General features: G+C 41.9%; 1 protein-coding gene across 10 annotated transcripts in view; it reads left to right on the top strand.

The window, feature by feature from the left end:
* The window catches only part of CNTNAP2 (contactin associated protein 2), a 2,604,396-nt gene that overhangs the window by 2,455,585 nt on the left and 124,158 nt on the right, over window positions 1–24,653 (top strand). For all 10 annotated transcript variants that reach the window (XM_068236339.1, XM_068236338.1, XM_068236337.1 and 7 more), the window contains 2 exons: window positions 5,060–5,293; window positions 9,351–9,487. In XM_068236339.1, the coding sequence (XP_068092440.1) occupies window positions 5,060–5,293; window positions 9,351–9,487 (371 nt within the window). The remainder of the gene's footprint in view (window positions 1–5,059; window positions 5,294–9,350; window positions 9,488–24,653) is intronic.

Genomic DNA, 24,653 nt, shown 5'->3' with positions numbered 1-24,653 from the left:
CACGTTCCTCTTTCTGGTTTTGCTTATATTTCAGGAGTTCAGTCCTGGGGATGTTGCTGGCTTTCCTGATTTGGGCCTCAGCCATGGGAGGACTGTAACCTTGTTTAATGAAAGTGTTCTTAAGGTGATCCAGGTGCTTGTCTCTGTCCATCCTGTCAGAACAAATCCGGTTGTACCTTATAGCTTGGCTGTAAACTATAGAGTTCTTAATGTGCTTGGGATGAAAACTGTCATATCTTAGGTATTTGGGACGATCTGTAGGTTTGCGATACACAGAGGTTTGTATGTTGTTACCCCTGATGTATATGGTGGTGTCCAGAAAGTTAAGATCACAGACTGAGAACGATTTTCCCTAAACCTCCACTCTTGTCATATCGGCAACCACACAATCTAAAACAGATGATTGTCAGGAGCTCTTTGAATAGGCCTCAACATAACGGAACATCACCCTGCCGACAAAAAATATGTGGGACCTGCAGACACATTTACTCCACTGACAGGGTAACGATACCAGGTTCACAACAGGAGTACAGAGTACAAGGTAAATTTTCCTGTGGGTCCACCAATCTGGTATATCTGATCATGTGTGCTAAATGCCCCAATGTTATGTACGTGGGAGAAACTGGACAAACTCTGCGCAAACGTATGAATGGACACAGGCACACTATTAATGATACCAAATCTGGACTCCCAGTTGCTACACACTTTCGGTCCAACGGACACAGCATGGATGATCTTCATGTCACTGCCCTGAAGGGCGGCTTCAAAACGTCAAATGACCGATTAATAGCAGAAACAAAATGTATAAATTGGTTCAAAGCTGTGGAGAAGGGTTTGAATAAGGACAACAACTTTCTATATTGGTATGAGATTGATGATATTTGAACTGTCTCAGCCACTCTAGCTGAACTTGTGAACTAAGAATTTACGATACCTCTGGGTCAATCCTAATACCAGGTCTGTGAGCAATGGAGTAAACAAGGATCCTTATCTTACCCCATTTAGATGGTCTGTTTGAATTAAGGCATCTATTTATGCTTGAAAAAAAATATCTGTTTTCCCTTTTGATGTTGCATGTATATAAGCTGTCTGTACCACCAGCTTGCAAACTAACAGGATGTAAACCTGACGAAGGCTGCAAGGCCGCAAGCTTGTTTATTCTTATTCATTTGTAGTTAGCCAATAAATGGTATCATCCTGATTTAAAACTTCTTGCTTTTACTGATGGCTAACACGGTACAATACCCTACTGCTACTACTATGTCTGAATGTAAATCAGGGAGAGGAAAGATTTTACAATGAGCAAACACTGGCTAATTCATTTACACATAATTATTGTAAAAATTAAGCACTTTTTTATTACACTATTTTCACTGGAGTTCCTGCTTAAGAAACTTCCGGGGAGATGCGATAATTAATTTGTAGTTAGCCAATAAATGGTATCATCCTGATTTAAAACTTCTTACATTCAGACATTTAACACATGGTGACATTTTTAATGCTGGCAAGTGATAACACTGGAAGGAGATGTTGCTTGCTTTTTTGGCAGTTGGAAACAGCTGTTGTTGCCCACAGTGCAACAAGGCTCCCACAGTGTGGTGTCAGCACCATGGTCCTGGCATCACAATGTGGGAGGGGTTTCAAAACAATATCAGCCATACAGAGCCCCCTGATGATCCATTTGACAAAAGGAATAGATTTCTCATGGAAAAGGGGATATTAGCTACTGATTGGGATGAAGTACAATTCTTGGTTACCGTTTCTCTTTAACTGCCCGCTAGAGTTCCAGACTCACTGCCATGTGACTGTGGTGAGCCTGGAGCTTTAGCAGGCAATTATGAAGCTGCCGAAAGAACGTGATGATGCAAGCTGAAGTGGGGAGTGGTAGCTGTGCTTACTGGCATGCTTCCAATATGCGCTCTGCATGTGGAGGCCCCACATATAGAGTATCAACCACAGAAAAGCTGCCCCCCTCCCCCCATCACCACAACCACTTTTAGCCCAAAGTTTATGTGTACAAAGTTGGCTTCTCTGCAATGTTATACTCTTTTAATAGGTTAAAAACATCTATTGAGATTTGTTTATGTGGGATTTATCATGTTTTTTTAAATAATAAAAACCGAGTGCAATAAATTGATTGTGATTAATGCAAGTACCTCCTACGCCAAGTGTCAGTACCACCGAAGATACATTTACCTTATATTAAAAAGCGTGGCACCTTTTGTGAGCCAGTAAGACAGCAGGGTTTAAGTCCCAGGAATTTTAAATTGTAAGATGTGTTAAATGCTGCATCCTTGATAAGCGTAAATAATACATCTAATCCCCCAAATCCTCCTACCCTCGCCTATCAGACAGCAGTGCCTGAAATCTCTTTTAAGCATGAGTAAAAAAAACAGAGGAAAGATACAATTCTGATTGTGTTCTCTCTTTACATAAATATGTGATATTAATGCAGTTGGGGACAAAAAAAAATGACCGAACCCCTAGTCTGCTATAAAAACACAAGTTGCTTGTCACTGCTCTAATGACTAACAGCAGTTGTAGCCATAACTTGTACACTTAGCTGATTGGCTTAAAATGTATAAATTAAAGTTAGAGCCAGAAGGCCATATTTCAGTGTGATCTACTGGGAATATTGAAGATGTTCTTTTCTACTTTAATGGGTTTTGTCAATTATATAGATTTTACATTGTACTCTAAGAAGCAAATGGAGCCAGTGGGACTCATATTTGTTCAAGGGAAAGGAAAACAATATCAGAAAAGGAACATAAATCCAAGATCCTGCGGTGCATTAATGGCATTGCAGCAAGCCCGTCTGCCGTAAGCTTTATTTTCCTATTACCGGTAGGTCAGATATTAGAAGGGAGGACTGCAACAATTAGAAAATAAATTAATTCAATAAAAAACACTTAACTGACAAAAGACATAAGGTCACAACCTCCACAGAGATTTAAAGATGTGTAATTAATGATTAGGCCATTGTTACCGGAAATCAGAAAGATTATTTGAGACTCTCCGTACCTAGATGGTCTATGTGTAGTTTCTATTTGTTAAAGCGGAATATAACCCTGCATTTCAACTTTGCTCCAAAACATTATTTACAGCATATTATATGCAAAAAGCATTTTTTTTTACTAGACCAGCATTGGAAGGGTTAAACACCGAGGTTTAGCCCAGGGCTCGCTACATGATATACAAAATATTTTTTTTTTTTAAAAAGTGCTGCTCCCCCTCCTGGGCGATGTAATTATATCGCCCAGAGGGTTAAACAACAGTTGTCCCTGAATTGATCCGCCACATGGATTGGGCAAAATGTCCGATAACAGTTGCTCGTCATTGTCAGTTGGCTACATTTGTTTACATGATTGGCTTCCGATAAAGTGAAATCTGTCTTTTATTGAACATTTCAAAAGACTTTATTTGAGCCTGTCTATGAGGCTTTATAATTTTAAACTGGAACTTCCATTCACATTAATAATTTGGAGATTATTATCATACTTCTGCCACCACTACACTCAGCTGTCCTTTGTCAAGGCTTAAACAAAATAGTACCTACCATTCTGTTTATGCAATGACAAAGGGGAACCCCCACCCCCCCCCCCCCTCAAATGGCCCCAAAATGGTCATTGGTGATTGAATGGACATTTGGTGTTGACACAATTTAAAAAAAAACTTGTTACTACTTGAGTGTGCAGTCCCTTTGGATACTTTCTGATTGCTACTTTGGCACAGCACCTTGGAATTGCACATGGTATGTGACCTCACTACTGCATCGTCCACTAACGAGTAGGAAATTATTTTGCAGAAATCAAGACACTGTACTAAGGAATGGAAATTTTACCCTTCAATACATTTAGAAGATAATAGCTGGCAGCAATAGAAAACAGAATGATAATGGTATGATAATGGTAAAATAGGGAGATCTTCTTATCTGGAAGTTCCCTCTAAAATAAGGGAATACATTCATATACTAATAACTTTCAATGGTGTTCAAGTGGATATGTATTTGTTTGTGTGTTATTTCATGAAAGGATGCATCTTTATTTTTACTTTTAACCCTTTGTAAATAAGTCAGAGGTCTGCCCCCTTACTATTAAAGTGGGCTGTAGTTTGCTATTATCCGGCCTCCAATGTCAAAAGGAGTAAGGTTTGTTCTGGTACAGAGAAAAAGGCTGTATGGTCACCAGCCTCCCTTTCCTTGCCCACCAGACTATATGCTTGGTAAGGGGGGGGGGGGGGGGGGCTCATGCTGTTTGCTCTGGTATTTTTAATGTTTCTGTTAAATGCTTTATGTTTCTGTAATGTTTAAACTTTCAGCTGACTTGGGTGGTGGAGGGGGCGGGGGGAGGAACATTAAAAAATAGCGGGTGCTTTTTAAATGTTTTTACTTGGGACATGTTCCTACAGGTGCTTCTGATCTCCACTGCAAATTTTATGATAATACAATATTTATGGGCTTTGCAACAAATTCCAAAGACATGTCCAAGATGGCTTCCTAAAGACTTCAATGCACAAAAGTCAATTTTGAGTTAAATCAATGTGCAAAATTTTATGCAATTCATTTTAACGCGGAAGAGCAAAATCCTAGTTGAAGTTTGACCTAGCTGTAAATGCCAACAGCTAAATTTATTTTTGATATAGTAGCATAATCGTGACAGCGGACAGTAAATACAATATTTTTACCAGGGGAAAAGATGGCAGCAAATTTGAATAGCTCCTATTTCAGCAGCTAACAGATTTCCTGGAACTTCTTTAAATTAGACACGTTTGTAAACACAGCCTAGTTCTGATGTCTCACCACATTAAGAGACACAGCACCATATTTAGTTCATCATCCATTTTGTTTCAATCTGTTGAACAGCTGCAGTAGTAGTGATTACACACCGTGTAACAACTCTTTATTGTGTTATTATGTGTATGTATAGAGAGAGGGCAGTAATAAGCCTTGCAATATGTTCTACATTCGCACACTGTCTACCACTGATAAGACCATTGCCAGCTATTGGCCTATGATAAGCTCACTATCTATTAATGCATTTGTAATCCTTATGTATTGCAGCTGTTGGCGGGTACTTTGAAGAAGGCACATGGTTAAAATATAATTTCCATACAGCCTCTACGTCAGCAGTGGTCAGCACGAAAGATATGGCAAATATTCCACAGATGCCTTCAGACAATCCCTTATTAAGAGAAGAGTTGCTTTTTAGCTTCAGCACAACCAAGGCACCCTGTATTCTTGTGTATGTCAGTTCTTATTCTCAAGACTATATGGCTGTTCTCCTGAAACCATCAGGTATGCTGCAACATCTACACCATCATCTGTCTACTAGCAGTATAACATCAATTTACTAAGGTCCTTCAGGGCTGAAGAATACAGAACCTAAGTGATCCAGAAAAGCTGGACCTGCATATAGAACATTTCTTTTTAAGATTTATTTATATTGCACCAACATCTTCCGTAGCGCTGTACATAATAAAAAACAAATCGTGGGCAGCATAGGTGCATTTATTAGTATTAGGCTGCAACATAGTGAGGACTGCTAAGAGATTAGTAATATAGGTGATCATATGCAGTACTTGTAGCTGTATACATACACTTGTAATTAAAAGTTTTCCTTTTTTTTAATAAACCCAGGACAACCTGCAATTACAACATAGATAGTGCACTACAGGTGAGTGCATAGGACTACATGGCTGATATTTCAGTAACCTCTTTGCAATCTTTGCAGTGGTCTGCTATGACACAGGTGGCATTACCATACCCTGGTCACCTAATAGCATAAATGTTTTAATAAATCCAGGCCACTTTTGCTGGATCATGTAGGCTCTCCACCAGCAGCATAAATAAGGAGTTGGGGCCCTATTGTGAGTTTTACATGGGGCCCCAAGCACTCTATTGATATGGAGCTCCAAAACTAACCAAGGACAGCTGCAGTGTCAGAGAGGTGTATTTAGAATAAGGAAACCATATAAATATTACCAGTATACAATACACATATATAGGCATTCTTAACCACCATAGCACCGATGCAAAGCTAACAAAATGGATGAAGGAGGGCCCCAAGCAGACCCCTCTGGTCCAAGGGCCCTGGTGTCGTTGCAACCTCTGCATATCCTATTGCTATGCCACTGCTCTCCACTGTTCTTCAGTCTTACAGGATCTTAGTAAATCAGGTCCTAAAAATGTAGATACAATGTATGATGCAGACGACAATGATATGTTGTATTTCTTGTCTACCAGCCTTAAAGTGAACATTAACTATGTTTTAAAAAAAAGTTTCACTTACCTCACCGAAAACTAAACTAACTGGCTGGCTGCGGAGGACCGAAGGATCGGTTTGTCCCGGCACGGGCACAGGACGTCTGTGGGGGGCTGGTGGAAGTCCCAGGTAAGTGAAACTTTTTTTTTTTTAACACGGTTAAGGTTCACTTTGAGGTAGATTTTATCTATTTATGTCAAACAAACAATAGTTAGCTGATCTCTGTTATGTTCTAAGACAAATAGTGCTTTTATGCTTGCTTCACAATGTAAAATACTACTTCAATACCCGAGGAAGTTTCCTTAAAGGGAATCTTAAGTGAAATAAAAAAAATATTTAGTACTCGGGGCTTCTTCCAGCCCCCTGGACTCTTACCGGGACCACAACGTCCTCCTGATCCCCTCCGGGCAGCAGCAGCGACCCCCGCAAAGCTGGCCTGTCACTGTCCATCGGTGGCTACTGCCCATGCGCAGCCCCAAGCTGTGTGCACCCTGGTCATGCTCCCACCACTGGGGGAGTTATGCGCATGCACAGTACAATCGAAATCGCTACTGCACATGTGCAGAACATTCCCGGTGGCGGGAGCGTGACCAGGGCGCGTGCAGCTTGAAGCCACGCATGCGCAGTGGCCACCCACTGGTGGCGACAGGTTAGCTTTGTGGGGATCGGAGCTGCTGGCTGGAGGGAATCTGAAGGACGTTGTGGGCACAGTACGAGTCCAGGGGCCTGGAAGGAGCCCCGGGTAAGTTAAAATCTTTTCTTTATTTCAATTAAGTTTTCTCTTCAAGATATATATCAGACCTGTATGGAAAACCATAAAACACTATGCCAGTGTATTCAAGCATTCACCTGTGCAGTCTACTACACTGCCTGTCCCCCCAAAAAAGTAACTCACTAATATTTTGTTGAACAGCCTTTAGCTTTGATTACAGCACACATTCACTGACATGCGCATTATTTTGATAAACCTCTGCCATTTCACAACACTTATTTCCATCCAGAGATGTATTCATTTTTGCCAAGCCTTGTAGAGATGAGTTGGAACACTTCTACTGCACATCTCAAAGATTCTCAATGGGGTTAAGGTCTGGACTCCGTGGAGGCCAATCCATGTCCATGTGTGAAAATTATGTCATGCTCCCTAAACCACTCTTTCACATATTGAGGCCTATAGATCATGGCATTGTTATATTGAAATATGCCCATGCCATCAGTGAACAATAAATTCTCTGATGAAAAACCTGGTCATTCAGTAAATTCAGGAAGTCAGCTGACCCCATTTCTTGGGCACATAATATTACAGAACCTAGACCTGACCAACTGCAGTAACCTCAGCCTAAGGCTACAGTAGACTGCTGGAAATGACGAGATATGTGCAAGGCAAATGCAGCTTTGAATTTTATGGGCATTACAGAAACAAATAATGGTATGTCTATGACTTTACTTCATTAACAGTTACTGTATATCATTTCTTTATTGCACTGCATAACATTTATAGTTCAGAATAATTGTACCTAAGCTGACATTATTCACTACTTTTACTAAATATATAAACATATATATATATGACCTATTCTTTTCAAACTCTATTTTCATACACGAGTTTGTCAATATCACACATTACTTCTATTTTGAAAACTAACAGTATTTTAATTATTTCACAATTAGGTCTTGATTATTATAAACTATTTTGAAACTGAAGGAACATTTCATGACATCCTTCAGAAAAACTAGTCTGCATGTTGCCTTTGGCTTTATTACTTTCTGAATGACTGACCCAGAATACAGATCAGGGGCCCTGCCTCTATCTGACCTCACTCCCTGCATGCTTTTCAAGGTGTGTGACTCAGAAACTACTGAAGCCAAAAGATCAGCAGGAGAACCAAACAGCTGGCGATTTTTAAAAGGAACTAAAGCTGGCATGCTACATTTTCCATACATTTCAGGTACCCTTTAATGGTGTTAGGTCACTTAGCTGTGAAGTCTGACATTAGAGTGACACTTCACAGTAACCATGAGACATAAGAAATTTTTCAAACTGACTGCAAAGCATTAAAAGGACTGCAACAGATAAAAGTTGTGCTGCTTTTAAAAGGAGAACTTCTTGAAGTGTCATTCGACTGGGCATTGAACGGAAGAACATTTGTAATTTAAACTTTTTACATTTTTTGTCCTTAAAATGATCATCTGCAAAAGTTTTAAACACTCTCTCTAGCCACCTGGCTTGCTCACCTGAATGAGTCTGAAGGTAACAGGAGAAGCAGATTATTTGCATTGCAGCTGCAAGGATAAAGGGGATGTCTGTAAACAAAAAGGCATGTATGTGGGAGCAGTGTAGCAGTCTTAACTTCACAGAAGGTGTGAATATTTCTCATTCCATGATGCACACTGCTTTCATTAGCAGAAATTCTGTTTTCAGAAACCTATAAAATAATATCATAAGCAGGGGAAGAATAGTTTACAAAAACGAATTGGAATAACTGAGATAAATATGGGATGCTTTCATTTAACACATCCTGGAGTTCTCCTTTAAAATCACACTTGTCCTGTGGCCCTCTGTTCCAGCCCTGGGTAAATCTAAACATATTTAACAAGGGCTTATTGAATTTGCTTTTGAGGGTGCAACTCGGCTCATATAGGAGCACTGGGAATGCACAGGTATGGTACACACATGCCCAGTGACATGAAGCTGCTCATGCACAGCTACGGCTTTTTCCTTCATGCACAAGTGACTTTGTGCCACTGGGCAGCTGCAGACCATACTTGAGTATGCCCAGTATGGTCATGCTCATTCATAATTAGTAGCATGGCCACAAGAAGAAGAGAGTCCTGTCCAGCAGTGGTAGGGGGGTTGGGTAAGCCTCTGGAGCATCCAGAGGCTTCCCACTACTTAAGTAAGTATCTCATTGAAAAAAATCCTCACAGTTTTTGCTTATATTGTTTTGTTATATTTATTTAGTGTCTGTAGCAGACCAGACAAAAGATGGTACTAGTGAATAGATTAGTATTCTTACAAACTCACACAAGGTCTTAACTATTTTTTTATGTCATGTAAACATATGCTGTAACTTATTCTAACTTTTATCCTAGGTATCTTGCAAATTCGGTATAATTTAGGTGGTACCAAAGAGCCATACATTATAGATATCGCCGACCACAAGTACATGGCGAATGGTCAACCCCACAATGTCAATATTACCAGGGTTGGAAGGAATATCGTCTTCCAGGTAATATGTCATTTATCATCAATACTTCCTTATATCTGTTCCAAGAAATTTGCCATTGACAGATTCACAAGCTGAGCCAAAGTTTCTATTTATAAAATATCGATATATTCCACAGGGACTACATGTTCTATCAAAATGCTCTACTGAATTTATCCTTAAGGGCTTGTGAGTGAGTTACAGTTTCATATATTTCCTGTGTGTTCTTATACAGCGCAGGTTATTGGTGTTCAGGTCACATAAAGTGCTTTCATTCTACACGACAACTTTTGACTATATTGTAAAATGATATTGTAGTGTTCGTGGTCATCATGCAATATATGGCAGCCGTAGGACAAAGAGCAATAACAAAATGGATGAAAGTGAGGCAGAGGTCATATAGATATCTATAATACTAAAGCTAGCAGTAAACTATCTTACCATGTTAGCCATCTTTTATGACAGATCCAGGATAATATCACTTATTGGCCAACTGAGAAGATTTAATCAATAAGCTTTCAGCTTAAAAACCTTTTTCAGACTGTGTGCTAACTACCCTTGAAAACACAACCTAAATAAAATGGAACATCAGAAAAAAAAGAGCATGGAGCTGTTTTTGATTCATTTTGTTTTTTTGCTAATACAAATCAATATTATTAAAATGTTATAATGCTATTTACAACAGCCAGATAAAGCCTCTTGAGAACATCTTACATATCATGGAAAATCTTGACAGGAAAACATTGTATATACAGAAATCTTCCAAAGTTGTCTGATGAGGACATTAAAGCAGGGCAGTTACATTATTATTTACTGGAGGATAGAGATATGTTAATTAGAATTCAATCAAAGTCAACAAGGCAACAAGCTTTGCAATATCTGTTCAATCCTAGGTCTACAGTATGGTGCAAAAGTGTTAAGGTGGCCATACACTTATAGATTTGCAGCAGATTTGACCATCAGATAGATTTCTGCCAGATGCCTGTCTATTCGAATCTGACAGAAATCTATCTGATGTGTGCCACACACTAGGAACAGATTTCCAATAGATTTCAGAATGAAATCTATTGGAAAGCTATTGGAAATCGATCTAAATGCATTATTGGACCATTAGATGCAATGCAACTCTATGAGCCATTGATCTGCTGCCAGCAGCAGATCGACCTAGATTTTCCATCCTGTCATATAGACCAAATCGATTGAAATCGTTCAAAATCGGCCGCAAATCGATTGATCGATGCATTTGATAGAATCAATTTCTGATCAATTAATCAATGGCTGAACTCGACCAGTGTATGAGCCCCTTTAGCTAGGTATGAAGAAATGCTGTATAGTAGGAGAGTTTGTAGAATTTTAAATTGTAATTGTTTATTCCTATCAGTTTATGAAATGCAAAGTAACCAAACAGTACAAAAAATATCATTCAAATCAATTCTTGATGTGACTACTTATTGCCTTCAAACCAGTACCAGTTCTTATAAGGACACTTACAAAGCTCAGGATTTTGTACAATTTTTTGTACCAAACAGGTACTGATGATTATATTGCCATATGTAAAAATCATTAACTGAAACAGAAAAAGCTGTGCAGGAGGCTTAAAACTGCAGGAGAATCAACAAAGCTCTGCTACCAATGGGAGGTCATGGAAGACTGGTTTGTGTGAAAGATGCATCATGTTTACTTACCTTCAAAATCTGAAGATGTACAACAGTGCCACTAGCTCAGAACTGGCAGAAACATGTAGGACCCAGGTACACCCATCTACTGTCCAGAGAAGTTGAGCCAGTAGAGATCTTCATGAAAGCTTTGCAGAGCCCCCCCCCCCCCCCCCCCCAAAGAAAAAACTCTGACGTAGTGACATAGAAAAAAGAACATGCAACTGAAATATGAATGAAAACATAAGAGCTGGGCTGCAGAAAAATGGCTCTGACTCTGAGTCACCGTTTGAAATATTTAATTGTAGCAGAAGCCAATTTGTTCACCAATGAACTGAAGATAAATACAATTATGGTCTGAAGGCAGCAGTGAAGTATGATGAACGTTCTTTGCAAGTTTGGGGCTGCATTTCTACAAATGAAGCTGGGATTAAGGCCCGGTTCACACTTGCGTTTTGTGTAAAAACTGTCAGTTGGAACGGATCCGTTCCGTTACAAAAATATCCGTTTGCCATCAGGATCGGGTCCGTTTACGGTCCGTTTCCATCCGGATTTTCATCCGTTCTGCACGCGTTTGTAATGCCTTTCTGTTTTTTAAAGAGATACGGTACTGTATAAATACCTGGGGGTCTGGAAGGTCTGGAAAGCGCTGGGGTCATTTTTTGAGAGAGCCTGCTGTGTGGACATCATCCTTGGAGAGAGAGACTGCTGTGTGGACCATGGATCCAGTGATTTTATACAGCTTTTGGATTGGTTGCGTAAAAGTAAACAGAGGCGCCGAAAGTATAAAAATAGATAAAAAGTTAAAAATGTTTTGGTTGCGGTGGTGGACCGCTAACCACAAACCGACAACAAGGCTGTTGACATTCAAAAAATGTATACACACTTTATTCATTCAAAAGCTCCCAGTAAATAGTCGCAACGCGTTTCACGGGCAGAGCCCGCTTCCTCAGGCAATAAGGGACTGGAGCAACAACACTGAAAATGACAGAGATACATAGCAGGCATCAGCATACTGTGTGTGGTACAATTGTATAGGTACAGCAAATTACATACATACATAAATAGTATTTCTAGTAAAAATAGTGTTAACACAAATAGGCTATCATTGAACTGTCTAATATTGCACTTAACCCTGTATCAAAACATGTATGCAATGTATGTCCAGATATTTGTATTTGTAACAGTGCATATTTTCACCAGGAGGGTATACTTGTGGGCTGTGCTTACTTAGTAGGGAATTGTGCTGCTCAGTGGTAAAGTCATTTCTATGCTAGGTGGAAAGACTAGTGTGTTAGATAGTGCCCAGGGGGTTAAAGATGTAATTAAGTTGCAATAGGTGGACGGGAGTATCAACTTACCAGCGTGAAGTCTAGATGATGCTTGGCACCTCTGTGCCGATATAGCGTGTGTGCAGGGTATATGAGGAGAATATGGGAGGAGCTGGTGAGCGTGAGGGGGGTGGGTCAACACGGGGAGTGAAGTGAGGTTGCTGAAAATGATTGGCCAATGCGGAGAGGCCGGGCTGGAACCTGGATGCGCGCGCTGCGTCGTTTAGGAAGCGCCAATGCGCGCAATGGATTGTGGGGCGAGTGGCACGTGGCAATGTGTTAGTACGCATGCGCGCACTCTGTTTATGCGGAAAGTGTGGAACGCATGACACACTTCCGCATGTCGGGTGGATACGCCGGAATAGGGGAAGGGAAAGTGTGAAATGAAGGGCAGGTTGCCCATACTTGTAACAATTACAGGCTTCGTGTAAAAAAGAGTGTCATTGTGGTACAATAGTTGTTCTGAAAGGATCTTAATCGTAATCCCACACTTTTACATTTTCAAGTTGTGTTATATACAATAAAGAGCGCTGGTGCCCCCCAGTGGACAAGATTCATAAACACTCTGTAAAATAAATGCATTTGGCAATACATTCAATGCTGCATTGTAAGAGACAATTTTAGCCAATGTCATATCAGTTATATAAAATTGATTCTATAGGTTTAGAACCATTCCTATTCAGAACATATGAACTTATAAAACTATAGGTCTCTGAGCAAAAATTGTCATACCTTTGGGTACACTTGTCACATTTCTACCCTATCATGGGTATCATAACCAGTGTTCTGATCACTACAGCCATACTGAAAACTGTCTACGTTTATGTGACCTTCTGGATAAAAATTATAAAACATACAATATAAAATATAATAATATATAGAAAACAATAGAAAACACAGACAAAAGTATACAGTACACTTTGATTTAAAAAAATCGGTGACTATTTCTTAAAAGGAGAGGACGGATAAAATGAGAGGACGGATAAAAAACTTGAAGCGAGACTGTAAAGGGATGGAATATTAATAGATTTTTTCCAGCTGCTCATTAAGGCCACCTGGAGTAAGTGTTTTCAGAATTTGGATCCAGTACATCTCACGTGATTTAAGAAGCTCAAACGAGTTGAACCGGTTTTGTGGAATTTTGTCAATGAGTGTGATGTGAAATAGTTCCGGGTTACTCTCGTGGTGGGTATTTTGATTCGCAGTTTAAACTGCGAATCAAAATATGTAATCTACGTCATCACATGCCCATGCCAGCTCCAGTATGTGGGCAGAACCACTCAACCTGCGAGATCAAGAATTGGACAACATAAAAGGAATATAATCAACAAATACCCCCTGCACAGCGTATCACGACACTTCACCACCCACCACGAGAGTAACCCGGAACTATTTCACATCACACTCATTGACAAAATTCCACAAAACCGGTTCAACTCGTTTGAGCTTCTTAAATCACGTGAGATGTACTGGATCCAAATTCTGAAAACACTTACTCCAGGTGGCCTTAATGAGCAGCTGGAAAAAATCTATTAATATTCCATCCCTTTACAGTCTCGCTTCAAGTTTTTTATCCGTCCTCTCATTTTATCCGTCCTCTCCTTTTAAGAAATAGTCACCGATTTTTTTAAATCAAAGTGTACTGTATACTTTTGTCGGTGTTTTCTATTGTTTTCTATATATTATTATATTTTATATTGTATGTTTTATAATTTTTATCCAGAAGGTCACATAAACGTAGACAGTTTTCAGTATGGCTGTAGTGATCAGAACACTGGTTATGATACCCATGATAGGGTAGAAATGTGACAAGTGTACCCAAAGGTATGACAATTTTTGCTCAGAGACCTATAGTTTTATAAGTTCATATGTTCTGAATAGGAATGGTTCTAAACCTATAGAATCAATTTTATATAACTGATATGACATTGGCTAAAATTGTCTCTTACAATGCAGCATTGAATGTATTGCCAAATGCATTTATTTTACAGAGTGTTTATGAATCTTGTCCACTGGGGGGCACCAGCGCTCTTTATTGTATATAACACAACTTGAAAATGTAAAAGTGTGGGATTACGATTAAGATCCTTTCAGAACAACTATTGTACCACAATGACACTCTTTTTTACACGAAGCCTGTAATTGTTACAAGTATGGGCAACCTGCCCTTCATTTCACACTTTCCCTTCCCCTCTTCCGGCGTATCCACCCGACATGCGGAAGTGTGTCATGCGTTCCACACTTTCCGCATAAACAGAGTGCGCGCATGCGTACTAACACATTGCCACGTGCCACTCGCCCCACAATCCATTGCGCGCATTGGCGCTTCCTAAACGACGCAGCGCGCGCATCCAGGTTCCAGCCCGGCCTCTCCGCATTGGCCAATCATTTTCAGCAACCTCACTTCACTCCCCGTGTTGACCCACCCCCCTCACGCTCACCAGCTCCTCCCATATTCTCCTCATATACCCTGCACACACGCTATATCGGCACAGAGGTGCCAAGCATCATCTAGACTTCACGCTGGTAAGTTGATACTCCCGTCCACCTATTGCAACTTAATTACATCTTTAACCCCCTGGGCACTATCTAACACACTAGTCTTTCCACCTAGCATAGAAATGACTTTACCACTGAGCAGCACAATTCCCTACTAAGTAAGCACAGCCCACAAGTATACCCTCCTGGTGAAAATATGCACTGTTACAAATACAAATATCTGGACATACATTGCATACATGTTTTGATACAGGGTTAAGTGCAATATTAGACAGTTCAATGATAGCCTATTTGTGTTAACACTATTTTTACTAGAAATACTATTTATGTATGTATGTAATTTGCTGTACCTATACAATTGTACCACACACAGTATGCTGATGCCTGCTATGTATCTCTGTCATTTTCAGTGTTGTTGCTCCAGTCCCTTATTGCCTGAGGAAGCGGGCTCTGCCCGTGAAACGCGTTGCGACTATTTACTGGGAGCTTTTGAATGAATAAAGTGTGTATACATTTTTTGAATGTCAACAGCCTTGTTGTCGGTTTGTGGTTAGCGGTCCACCACCGCAACCAAAACATTTTTAACTTTTTATCTATTTTTATACTTTCGGCGCCTCTGTTTACTTTTACGCATCTAGAAATCCACCCTTGGTGGAAGGGTGTTCTACCCTACAATTTCCTCTATCCACAGAGAGCGACGTTTTACTCCTGAGTGGGGACAGGCTTGTTCTCCCCACCTGCCTTGTACAGTGGTTGCTTCAGAGGCAACCCTGGTTTGTGAGTATATTACTTACTTTTCATTACCTCTCATCCCCTACTAATACGTACTACACTATATTGGGCTCTCGATCTTCTATCTTTTCAGCTTTTGGATTGGAGTAGCCTCGTTCCTGATATTTACCTACTACTATGTGGGAAGGAAGCATGCTCCTATGAGGAGATGGTGGGTGCTCCCTCTACTATCGAAGAGGCAGAGGAAGGGACAGTTCCAGACCCTGTATCGGGACAATCAGGTCCTCAATGGAGTATTCCCTGAGCTCTGCCATGTTCCCAAACAGCTCTATGAGAAACTGGGAGCTGTCTCACTCACACAACGCTGGGCACATGTGTCACTATCCAAGATGGCCGCCTGTACCATTGAAAACACACAGAAAGTGGGGTAGAACGTCCGGCTTTTATCAGGCAGTGTGTTGTGACACTTCTGTTTTCTATTGGTTCCTGTTGTCCTGGGTTTTTTGTCCGGATCCGTTCTGTCAGCGGAGGACGGAAGTAACGGTCAGGAAAAATGGAGCATGTTGGAAAATTCCGGAACGCAGGCCGGACCGCAAAACGCTTCCGGATCCGGTGGAATGGACGAGTGCGATTAACATTGGACCCTTTCGCGTCTGTTCCGTTTCCGTTCTATGCGGTCCGGCTGCGGTCCGCAAAATAACGCCAATGTGAACCGGGCCTTAGTCAGAATTACTGATGTCCTCAAATCTAAGAAATACAGTAGATGAATATACTTATCTATCATGCACTGTTATCAGGGAGGCATCAAATCAGCCACAAATGTATTCTGCAACAGGACCACGATCGAAAAACATACAGCCAATGTCATTTAGAACTATCTTCAGTGTGAAGAACAAGGAGTTCTGGAAGTGCCCTTAGTGCAATAAAAGTTAAGTAAATCCCATGGAAACGCTTGTGTGAATAAGCCCAAAAGTGAGCTAAAACCGCAGATTTCCTATTAACAGCTGTTATTATGAAAAGTGTTTGCATGTAAGTGGTGTAATGGCTGAGTTGGTATCAAAATTCACTTTTATCAGATATTCTCTGTCCTGCCAATTTAAGAAGGTGGTCTGGAGGAAACTAAAGGAGTTTGCTAAAGCTACAGTATTTTTTGGAATATAAGATGCACTTTTTCCTTCCCAAACCTGGGGGGGGGGGGACGTGGGTGCATCTTATATTCCGAATATACTGTAAAAAGAGGTGCAGAGTGCACAGGGAAGTATTTTGTTGAAGCGCTCCCTTTCCCCCTCGCTCCAGCCACGGTACAAGTGATCCTCTGCTCCTCTTCTGCAGCTGCCGCTATACACTGCAGCCGCCTGCAACCGCTATACTGCTCCAGACCCTCCATTCCTTGTGACCTCCGTATGTCCTGATCAGTGGTTCCCAGGTACATGTGCTGCACATCATGTGTGACCCCTGCGCATATGCACCGCAGGGGTCACACATGACATGAAGAAGCCAGGGAAGAAGTGGCAGTGCAGTGTAGTGTAGTCTGTAGTGTAGTGCATCTTAGCTGGTAGGGCAGCAAGGATTAGTAACTACAAATCAAGGGCCCCCCAGCTAAACCTTTGATGCCCCCCCCAATGTTCACACCCTTTCCCTTGCTTACCCCTGGTGACACTCACAGCCTGGGAGCCAATCTTACAATGGGCATAAAACAAGTGTGGCCATCATAATCTTCACACCCATAACAAGTGTAGCCCTTTTATCAGAGGGAGTGAAGTAGTAGTTAGGGCCCCCTTAGAGCTCTGGGCCCCCCTGCAGTCGCAGTGGCTGCTTCACTGTAATTACTCCCCTGAATGAACCCCTTATCCATAACGGTGCTTTGCATAGGGGGTGTATGCTTTGTTCTCTATTTCTGCAGGGTACCTCTTAATATTATGGACCATGTGGGTTGGTTTTGCTCAGTGGGTGGAGCTCCACACTGGCATGCACCAAATTATCTGGGGATAGCAATCTGCATAAGTGACAAGGGATCAGCATTGCTTGGGGAGGGGGTCCCCACACTGTCTCTATTTTCATTTTTTGTGCATAAATGTGTAATATCACTTTAAATTTTAAAAGATTCACCAAGTGACTTGAGAAAATAAGATTTAAGCCTGAAGAAGCTAATGAGCTGAACACCACTGCAATCTGACACTGCTCATCCCTATCAATGATCAAGAAAGAACATATAAAGCATCCAGAGCTTATGCAATGTACCACAACAGGCTAATGTCCCATATGCTTGCTTTATATCATTTTGTGAGCATATGGAATGAAAGAAAGCTGTCGCACATTGAATAAACTGTGACTATATTAGATGCTTTTTTTGCAACATTGAAGAATGCTGGTAATGATTCAAATTTATGGATAAGCTAGGAGGACAAGCAGTAAATGAAGAAGATTGATGTTTCCGTCTTGTGAGCACATGTGCTGATAGTTAGATGTTCAGACTGGATAATTTGTGACTGCATTATCTGCCTTTTACTGCAGCTTGTGTGATTTCATCTGAGCAACTTCCAGGATTGAATAATTAATGACTGCAGTCTATAAACTTTTTGACATGTGTAATGGTTACTCCCATCGTGTATTTGGTGACTACTATATTTGTATAATCTAAAATCATTTGAATCCCACTGTCAAAACTGAATTAACGCCATTATTTAAAATATTTGTATGGCCGTTTTAGGCAAAGGTATCCAGCAGTGGCTGGATGGTGTACACCGGAGACCAGGGTTCTATTCTTGGCTCTTCCTGTAAGCCAGCACCTATTCAGTGAGGAGATCTTGGGCAAGACTCCCTAACACTGCTACTGCCTATAGAGCGAGCCCTAGTGGCTGCAACTCTGGTGCTTTGAGTCCACTAGGAGAAGAGTGTGATTTAAATGTTCTGTTTCTTGTCATTGGTCCTGGGGGTTGCCATGCCCATGGGTTAAGTTCTTCCCCATGAATCCCCGCCCCTGACTAAGCCCCGTCTCCAAGGGTGTTCTATTACCTGCTTCTGGTGTGTGTGTGTTCCTCAGGGTGTCCTGAGGAGCAGCAGCAGCATCACAAGGTCCAGATAATGTATTTTGCTATGTTGCAGGCAGCCTCCACTGTGCCTCCTTCAGTTTCCTGTGCCTCCTTCTGTCCCCTTGTGCTACTTCTGCCCCCTTTGTATCCCTTTGTCTTACTGTGCCTCCTTCCATCACCCTGTGTCTACTTCTGTCCCCTTGTGCCTTCTTCTCTCCCCTTGTGCTAATTATGTTCCCCCTGTGCATCCCTCTATCCCAATGTGCCTAGGCTCCTTCTGTCCTCCTATGTGCCTCTCTCTGTATCTCTGTGCCTCCTTATGTCCACTTGTGCCACTATCTGCCCCCGTCCCGCTCTTTCACTCCTCCAGCCCAGTGTGTAAATGAAGAGTATAGCGCAGCAAAAGCTCCTGGAGTCCAGTGATGTGCCTGTGGGGCCATCCTGTCTGTCTCCTGCTCCCTCTAGTTCTGGCACTTCACTCTCCTTATGGGGCCTGTAAGGAGAGGTGAGAACACAGCTTCTGCTGTGCTATACTCTTCATTTACCCACTAAGCTAGGGGCAGGGGCAAATGCAGTATTTTTAAGGGGGGGCTTCCTGAAAGGTCCAGAAGCATTTATGTCCCCGAGTGCTTCCGAATACAGGTGGCTCCATACTGCCCATGCACAAAAGTGCGCTGGTGTATTACGGAGCTGCCAATCTTTGGAAGTACTCAAGGACACGAGTGTTTCTGAGGGTTTCTGGTAGCAGCAAATTTGAACGGGGGTCAGTGCTAGATCAACTCCCCGAGAGAGGAATGGGATATAGACTTAATTTGGACAACTTAGTGGAATATGCCACATAGTGTCACATAGCGCAAGCGAAAAGCCATATGATGCAGGGATATATGCATCTGTGGAAGATGACGGCACTATATAAATACTAAATAATAATAATTTGCCTCACCAGGATTGCACTTTTATTTAGCTTTCCTGTATGACAAGAAGACACAGACACCCAGTGTCACGGAAGAGCTGTGAGACCAGAAAACGCAATCGCAATCGGTTTCCTGAACCGATTGACGTTGCGTTGCCAGATCAAGATTTGATGTCTAGGGGGGTCTTCTTTTGAAAATCTAGCTTTCATAGCTGCTAGAGGAAGCCTTTTCATGAAGCCTGTTGTCTGTGACTGTCCCAAGGTTTTGTTTAATTAAGGGCTGGTTCAGACGGACGTCTGCATGGCGTCGCGTCTGGGGGCGTTGCGGCGGCTGCGCGGCCAGGCTTTCAGTAGCCTTCGGTCGCGTCGTGATGCGGTCGTGTTTTTTTCTTCCCCTAGGGGAACATTAGCCGTCGCGGTTGGCCGCTCCCTTGAAGAAACATGCCGCTTCCAGGGGCAGCCCGAACGCTCGCGAAAATCGGGACCCGAACGCCGCGTTCGGGTAAAAGCGCGCAAAAGCTTGGTGTAAACGCTCCCATTCACTTGAATGGGAGCGTTTACCGCGACATTCCGAACGCTTGCGGTAAACGCTCTGCAAGCGTCCGTCTGAACCAGCCCTAACAAGGAACAAAGGATTTCCTGTCACAGGCAGATCACAGCTAAGTGTGAGCTTGCCATTTGGAAAGGATACCATTTGGTGAGCCCCCAGCAAAGTGAGCTTCCCTCACAGCAAGGGCTCAGACTTACCGGAGCCATGTAGACAGCTTAGAAATACATGGAGTTTATGATTTTTAGCCGGTTTAAGGAATACCGTTCATATGAGAGGTATGAAAGTTATCTCATTCTGCTGGTCCGGATCTGGTGAATATTTAATATTAAATTGAGGCCCCTGACATACCCAGAACCCAAGGTATTCCGCTACTTCATAAACGGGCATGCAAAAGCACCCAAGTTTGATGTCATATGAACTGGCATATTCTGAGGAATATGAATCTGTGACTGTTATGTGTGTGCAGGAAGCGTAAGCCGAGATATGAAAACTGTCATATTTGGTGGGCACCAGGAACCCACCCAGGAGGTTAACCGCACCCTGTCCAGCCTCTGGGCTGAACCTGAGACTCCACCCAAAATTGTGGTTTATTCAAAAGTGTTTGCCAGGGCCTCCTCCTTAGTTCCTCCGATTCCATCTTCATGTGAGCCTGCTGCTGCCTTGAGGACGTGCAGTGGCCATCTTGTCTGAACTTTGGCTCCTCAACTGAAACTAAGAACTGCATGTGTTTTCCCAGAAAGGACATATTTCCACGAACTTAAGTATTTTCTTCCCTTATTTTTATTTTCCATACTGTGCTATTGTTTGTCTTTATAATTGTTGATTTTAACGATTTTCTGTATATATTAATTATTTATATTGCATTTATAATAAACGACGCTAACGTAATTTATTTGTTCGGCTACACTAATTATTCAGCAACACAAAACCGAACCTAGCTTCTGAAGAGTCGCTACTACCGTTGATAGCTATATAATATAGAGTGTGTTTAACCATTTTATTTGCAGGTATTAGTATCAGTGTAGAGGCCTCCTACCCTTCTGTAGGAGTGGTGGCAGTTATACACTGAAATAGTGTGTAATTGGTATTACCATAACTCACAAGCTCCCCTCTAGTCGGTCTGCTGCCAAAATCCCAGCGGTTTCTGTGCACCGATTGCGACCACAGATTGCATGTCTGTGTGCTGAAACCGATTGGAAGGCATTGTGCGGTCCGGCCACTAGGGGGCGTGTGACACCCAGCACTAGGGGAAGAGGGAAACAAAGGTGAATGAGGGAGGGCTGGTGCACACCAAGAGTGCTTCTGAGCATTTTTCAAATCGACAGTGATTTGAAAAGCGCTTGGCTAATGTTACCCTATGAGGGTGTTCCCACAGCAGCATTGTGATTTTTTTCAAAATCGCAAGTATACTGCATGTAGCATTTTTTTGAGCGATTCATTCAAAAATCGCTCTGAAAATCGCTTCACAAAATCACACTCACAAATCGCTAGTGATTGCTATTGTGATTTTGGCGTGCACTAGCCCAGAGAGAGGAGGAGTGGAGAGAAAATGAGAATAGCCTGAGGTGGAGCAGAGAGCTTATCTGTATTGCAGTCCCACATCACACAGAGGCTACGTACTTGCCTGTAATGTGTTTCCTGTCCCTGCCAGCCATATCCAAAAAAAGCTTTATTGGCAGGACCAAATACATTTAGCATTGCCAAAGCAAAAACAAAACATTAACAACATGGGGGGATTGTGGGAATAAGGGAAGAATATAGGTATACTGTCCATAGGGGTGTGGAGGATATAAGGGATGGTCAGCCTCTCACACAAGCTGCAGGCAGCCCTCCTGGAGTTTAGGGACTGTCAAAAACTTTTCAACCTGTGAAATACCTTATGTAGCTGTCTACATGCAGTCTTTACAATTGTGAAAGAGCTGAGTTTTTCCCACATGCCCTGCAGGAGGCAAGCCTCTGTATATTTACCAGCTTGCCTGCTTCAGCGATTTCAGGGAATTTTTTTTAAAGGTACAGGAGTCTCAAGGGGGTATTCCATACATCGGTAACCCCCGTCTGAATGCGCCAGTGAGGGGAGTGCAAGAAAGGGGAGTTTAATACTATTCCTTTAAATGGAATAGTATTAAACTCAGAATTCCACTGAATCTTGCATATCTAACTCCTCTCTGAATGCATACTCACAACATGCACCATATACACAAGACTAAACCACTACAATACAGGGTAAATAACATATATCAGCGCAAACTACATTTAGTCTACAGAAATATGGCATGCGTTACCTAACATATCATACTGTATATGGTATGGCTGCCTCCATACCTCACTATTATATCACATACTATCCCAGACTCTGTTTTAATTTTTGTTTTATAAGAGTGACCTGAATGTCTTTCATTATATACTGCTATTTCACTTTAAATAAAGACATAGTAGAACAAGCTACCAGAATATTTTATGAAAGTACAAGATTTTCCTTTGGCATCAGCAAACATAACAATAGCATTCCTATATTTCTTTGGTTTGACAGGAAATGTCGACATCCTGTGTTGAAAAATGGTGTATTTTAGAAAAGGAACCCACATTTCACGTTATCTGATTACATTAACATAATGATATACCTCAGAGAAACTAGTAGGAGTCTAGAAACACTCCAAATATTTTTTAAAAAATCACTTTTAATAAGCAGGAGCCATCTGGTTGCTTAATTATATCACATTAGTGGTGTATTAAACCCATGTAGAGATGCTTTATCAGCAATCGTTAGCTGTTCCCAAGCACAGGTCTGTGATTTGTCGCATAGAAAGGGAGATTACACACTGTGTGTCAGGAATATTTAGACATCTGTCTGGCAGAAAATCATTCAATATGGTGCCAGCCGAATTGTGAGAATCCCTCTGTGACTAGTATTGTGTAAAGCCCAGCCATGCATTACTGTTTGTAGCCTAAATCCTGCCATCACTTTACATGGACATGGTTTGACATAAATTATTTAAGAGTCTGTTTAAGTGAATGATAGCGTTAATATTACCCCTGTAATAGATAGGCTGTGTACAGACTGCAATGATGGAGTTACTGTAGTTTCATTCATTTTTGGTTCCTGACTCCAGAAGGCTGATGGGAAGCAAATGAGTAGCTCTGTCGTCTGCAATATTCTGCCTGTCGTTCCACCATGCTCATGTGTCATGGTAACTGACAGCAGCCTAGTGACTCATAAAGGCATGGCAGCTAAGATAGTAAGACATTTGTGTTAGCTTGTTTGCCTGCCTTGTCATGCAGCTCCTAGGTTTGATTTCTGTTCAAGCGGACCTGAACACAGAACTTCCTGTCTGCTATAAAAGATAAGCAACAGCATAATAACCTTTAATGATAATAATAATCTGGGCCCTGGATACATGAAAGATATGTTGCAGCTGCGTAGCAATCCCCGCATTCTCAGATCCACAGGTTCTAATAATCTAGTCATACCCAGAGTCCACTTGGAAACTTTTGGTCCCAGAGCCTTTTGTCATGCTGCCCCTACGTTTTGGAACTCCTTACCTCAACAGATCAGGACAGCTCCATCCCTGGACGTGTTTAAATCCAGACTGAAAACCCACCTGTTCAGTTTGGCATTTGCAGAAATATAACATTTGTTGTGGGAATACTTCATCCTAGTGTTGGGCGAACATCTAGATGTTCGGGTTCGGGCCGAACAGGCCGAACATGGCCGCGATGTTCGGGTGTTCGACCCGAACTCCGAACATAATAGAAGTCAATGGGGACCCGAACTTTTGTGCGTTGTAAAGCCTCCTTACATGCTACATACCCCAAATTTACAGGGTATGTGCACCTTGGGAGTGGGTACAAGAGGAAAAAAAATTTAGCAAAAAGAGCTTATAGTTTTTGAGAAAATCGATTTTAAAGTTTCAAAGGGAAAACTGTCTTTTAAATGCGGGAAATGTCTGTTTTCTTTGCACAGGTAACATGCTTTTTGTCGGCATGCAGTCATAAATGTAATACATATAAGAGGTTCCAGGAAAAGGGACCGGTAACGCTAACCCAGCAGCAGCACACGTGATGGAACAGGAGGCGGGTGGTGCAGGAGGAGAAGGCCACGCTTTGAGACACAACAACCCAGGCCTTGCATGAGGACAAGAAGCGTGCGGATAGCATGCTTTGTACCGCCATGCAGTCATAAATGTAATAAAGATAAGTGGTTCAATAAACAGGGACCACGCGGCAACGCTAACCCAGCAGCAGCAGACGTGATGGAACAGGAGGAGGTGCAGGAGGAGAAGGCCACGCTTTGTGAGACACAACAACCCAGGCCTTGCATGAGGACAAAAAGCGTGCGGATAGCATGCTTTTTACCACCATGCATGCAGTCATAAATGTAATAAAGATAAGAGGTTCAATAAACAGGGACCGGGCGGCAACGCTAACCCAGCAGCAGCAGCACACGTGATGGAACAGGAGCAGGCGCAGGAGGAGAAGAA

The sequence above is a fragment of the Hyperolius riggenbachi genome, chromosome 5, assembly GCF_040937935.1.
Source record: "Hyperolius riggenbachi isolate aHypRig1 chromosome 5, aHypRig1.pri, whole genome shotgun sequence".
Taxonomy (NCBI): Eukaryota; Metazoa; Chordata; class Amphibia; order Anura; family Hyperoliidae; genus Hyperolius; species Hyperolius riggenbachi.
The sequence above is the reverse complement of the archived record's forward strand: the minus strand, read 5'-3'. Positions and strand labels throughout refer to the sequence as shown.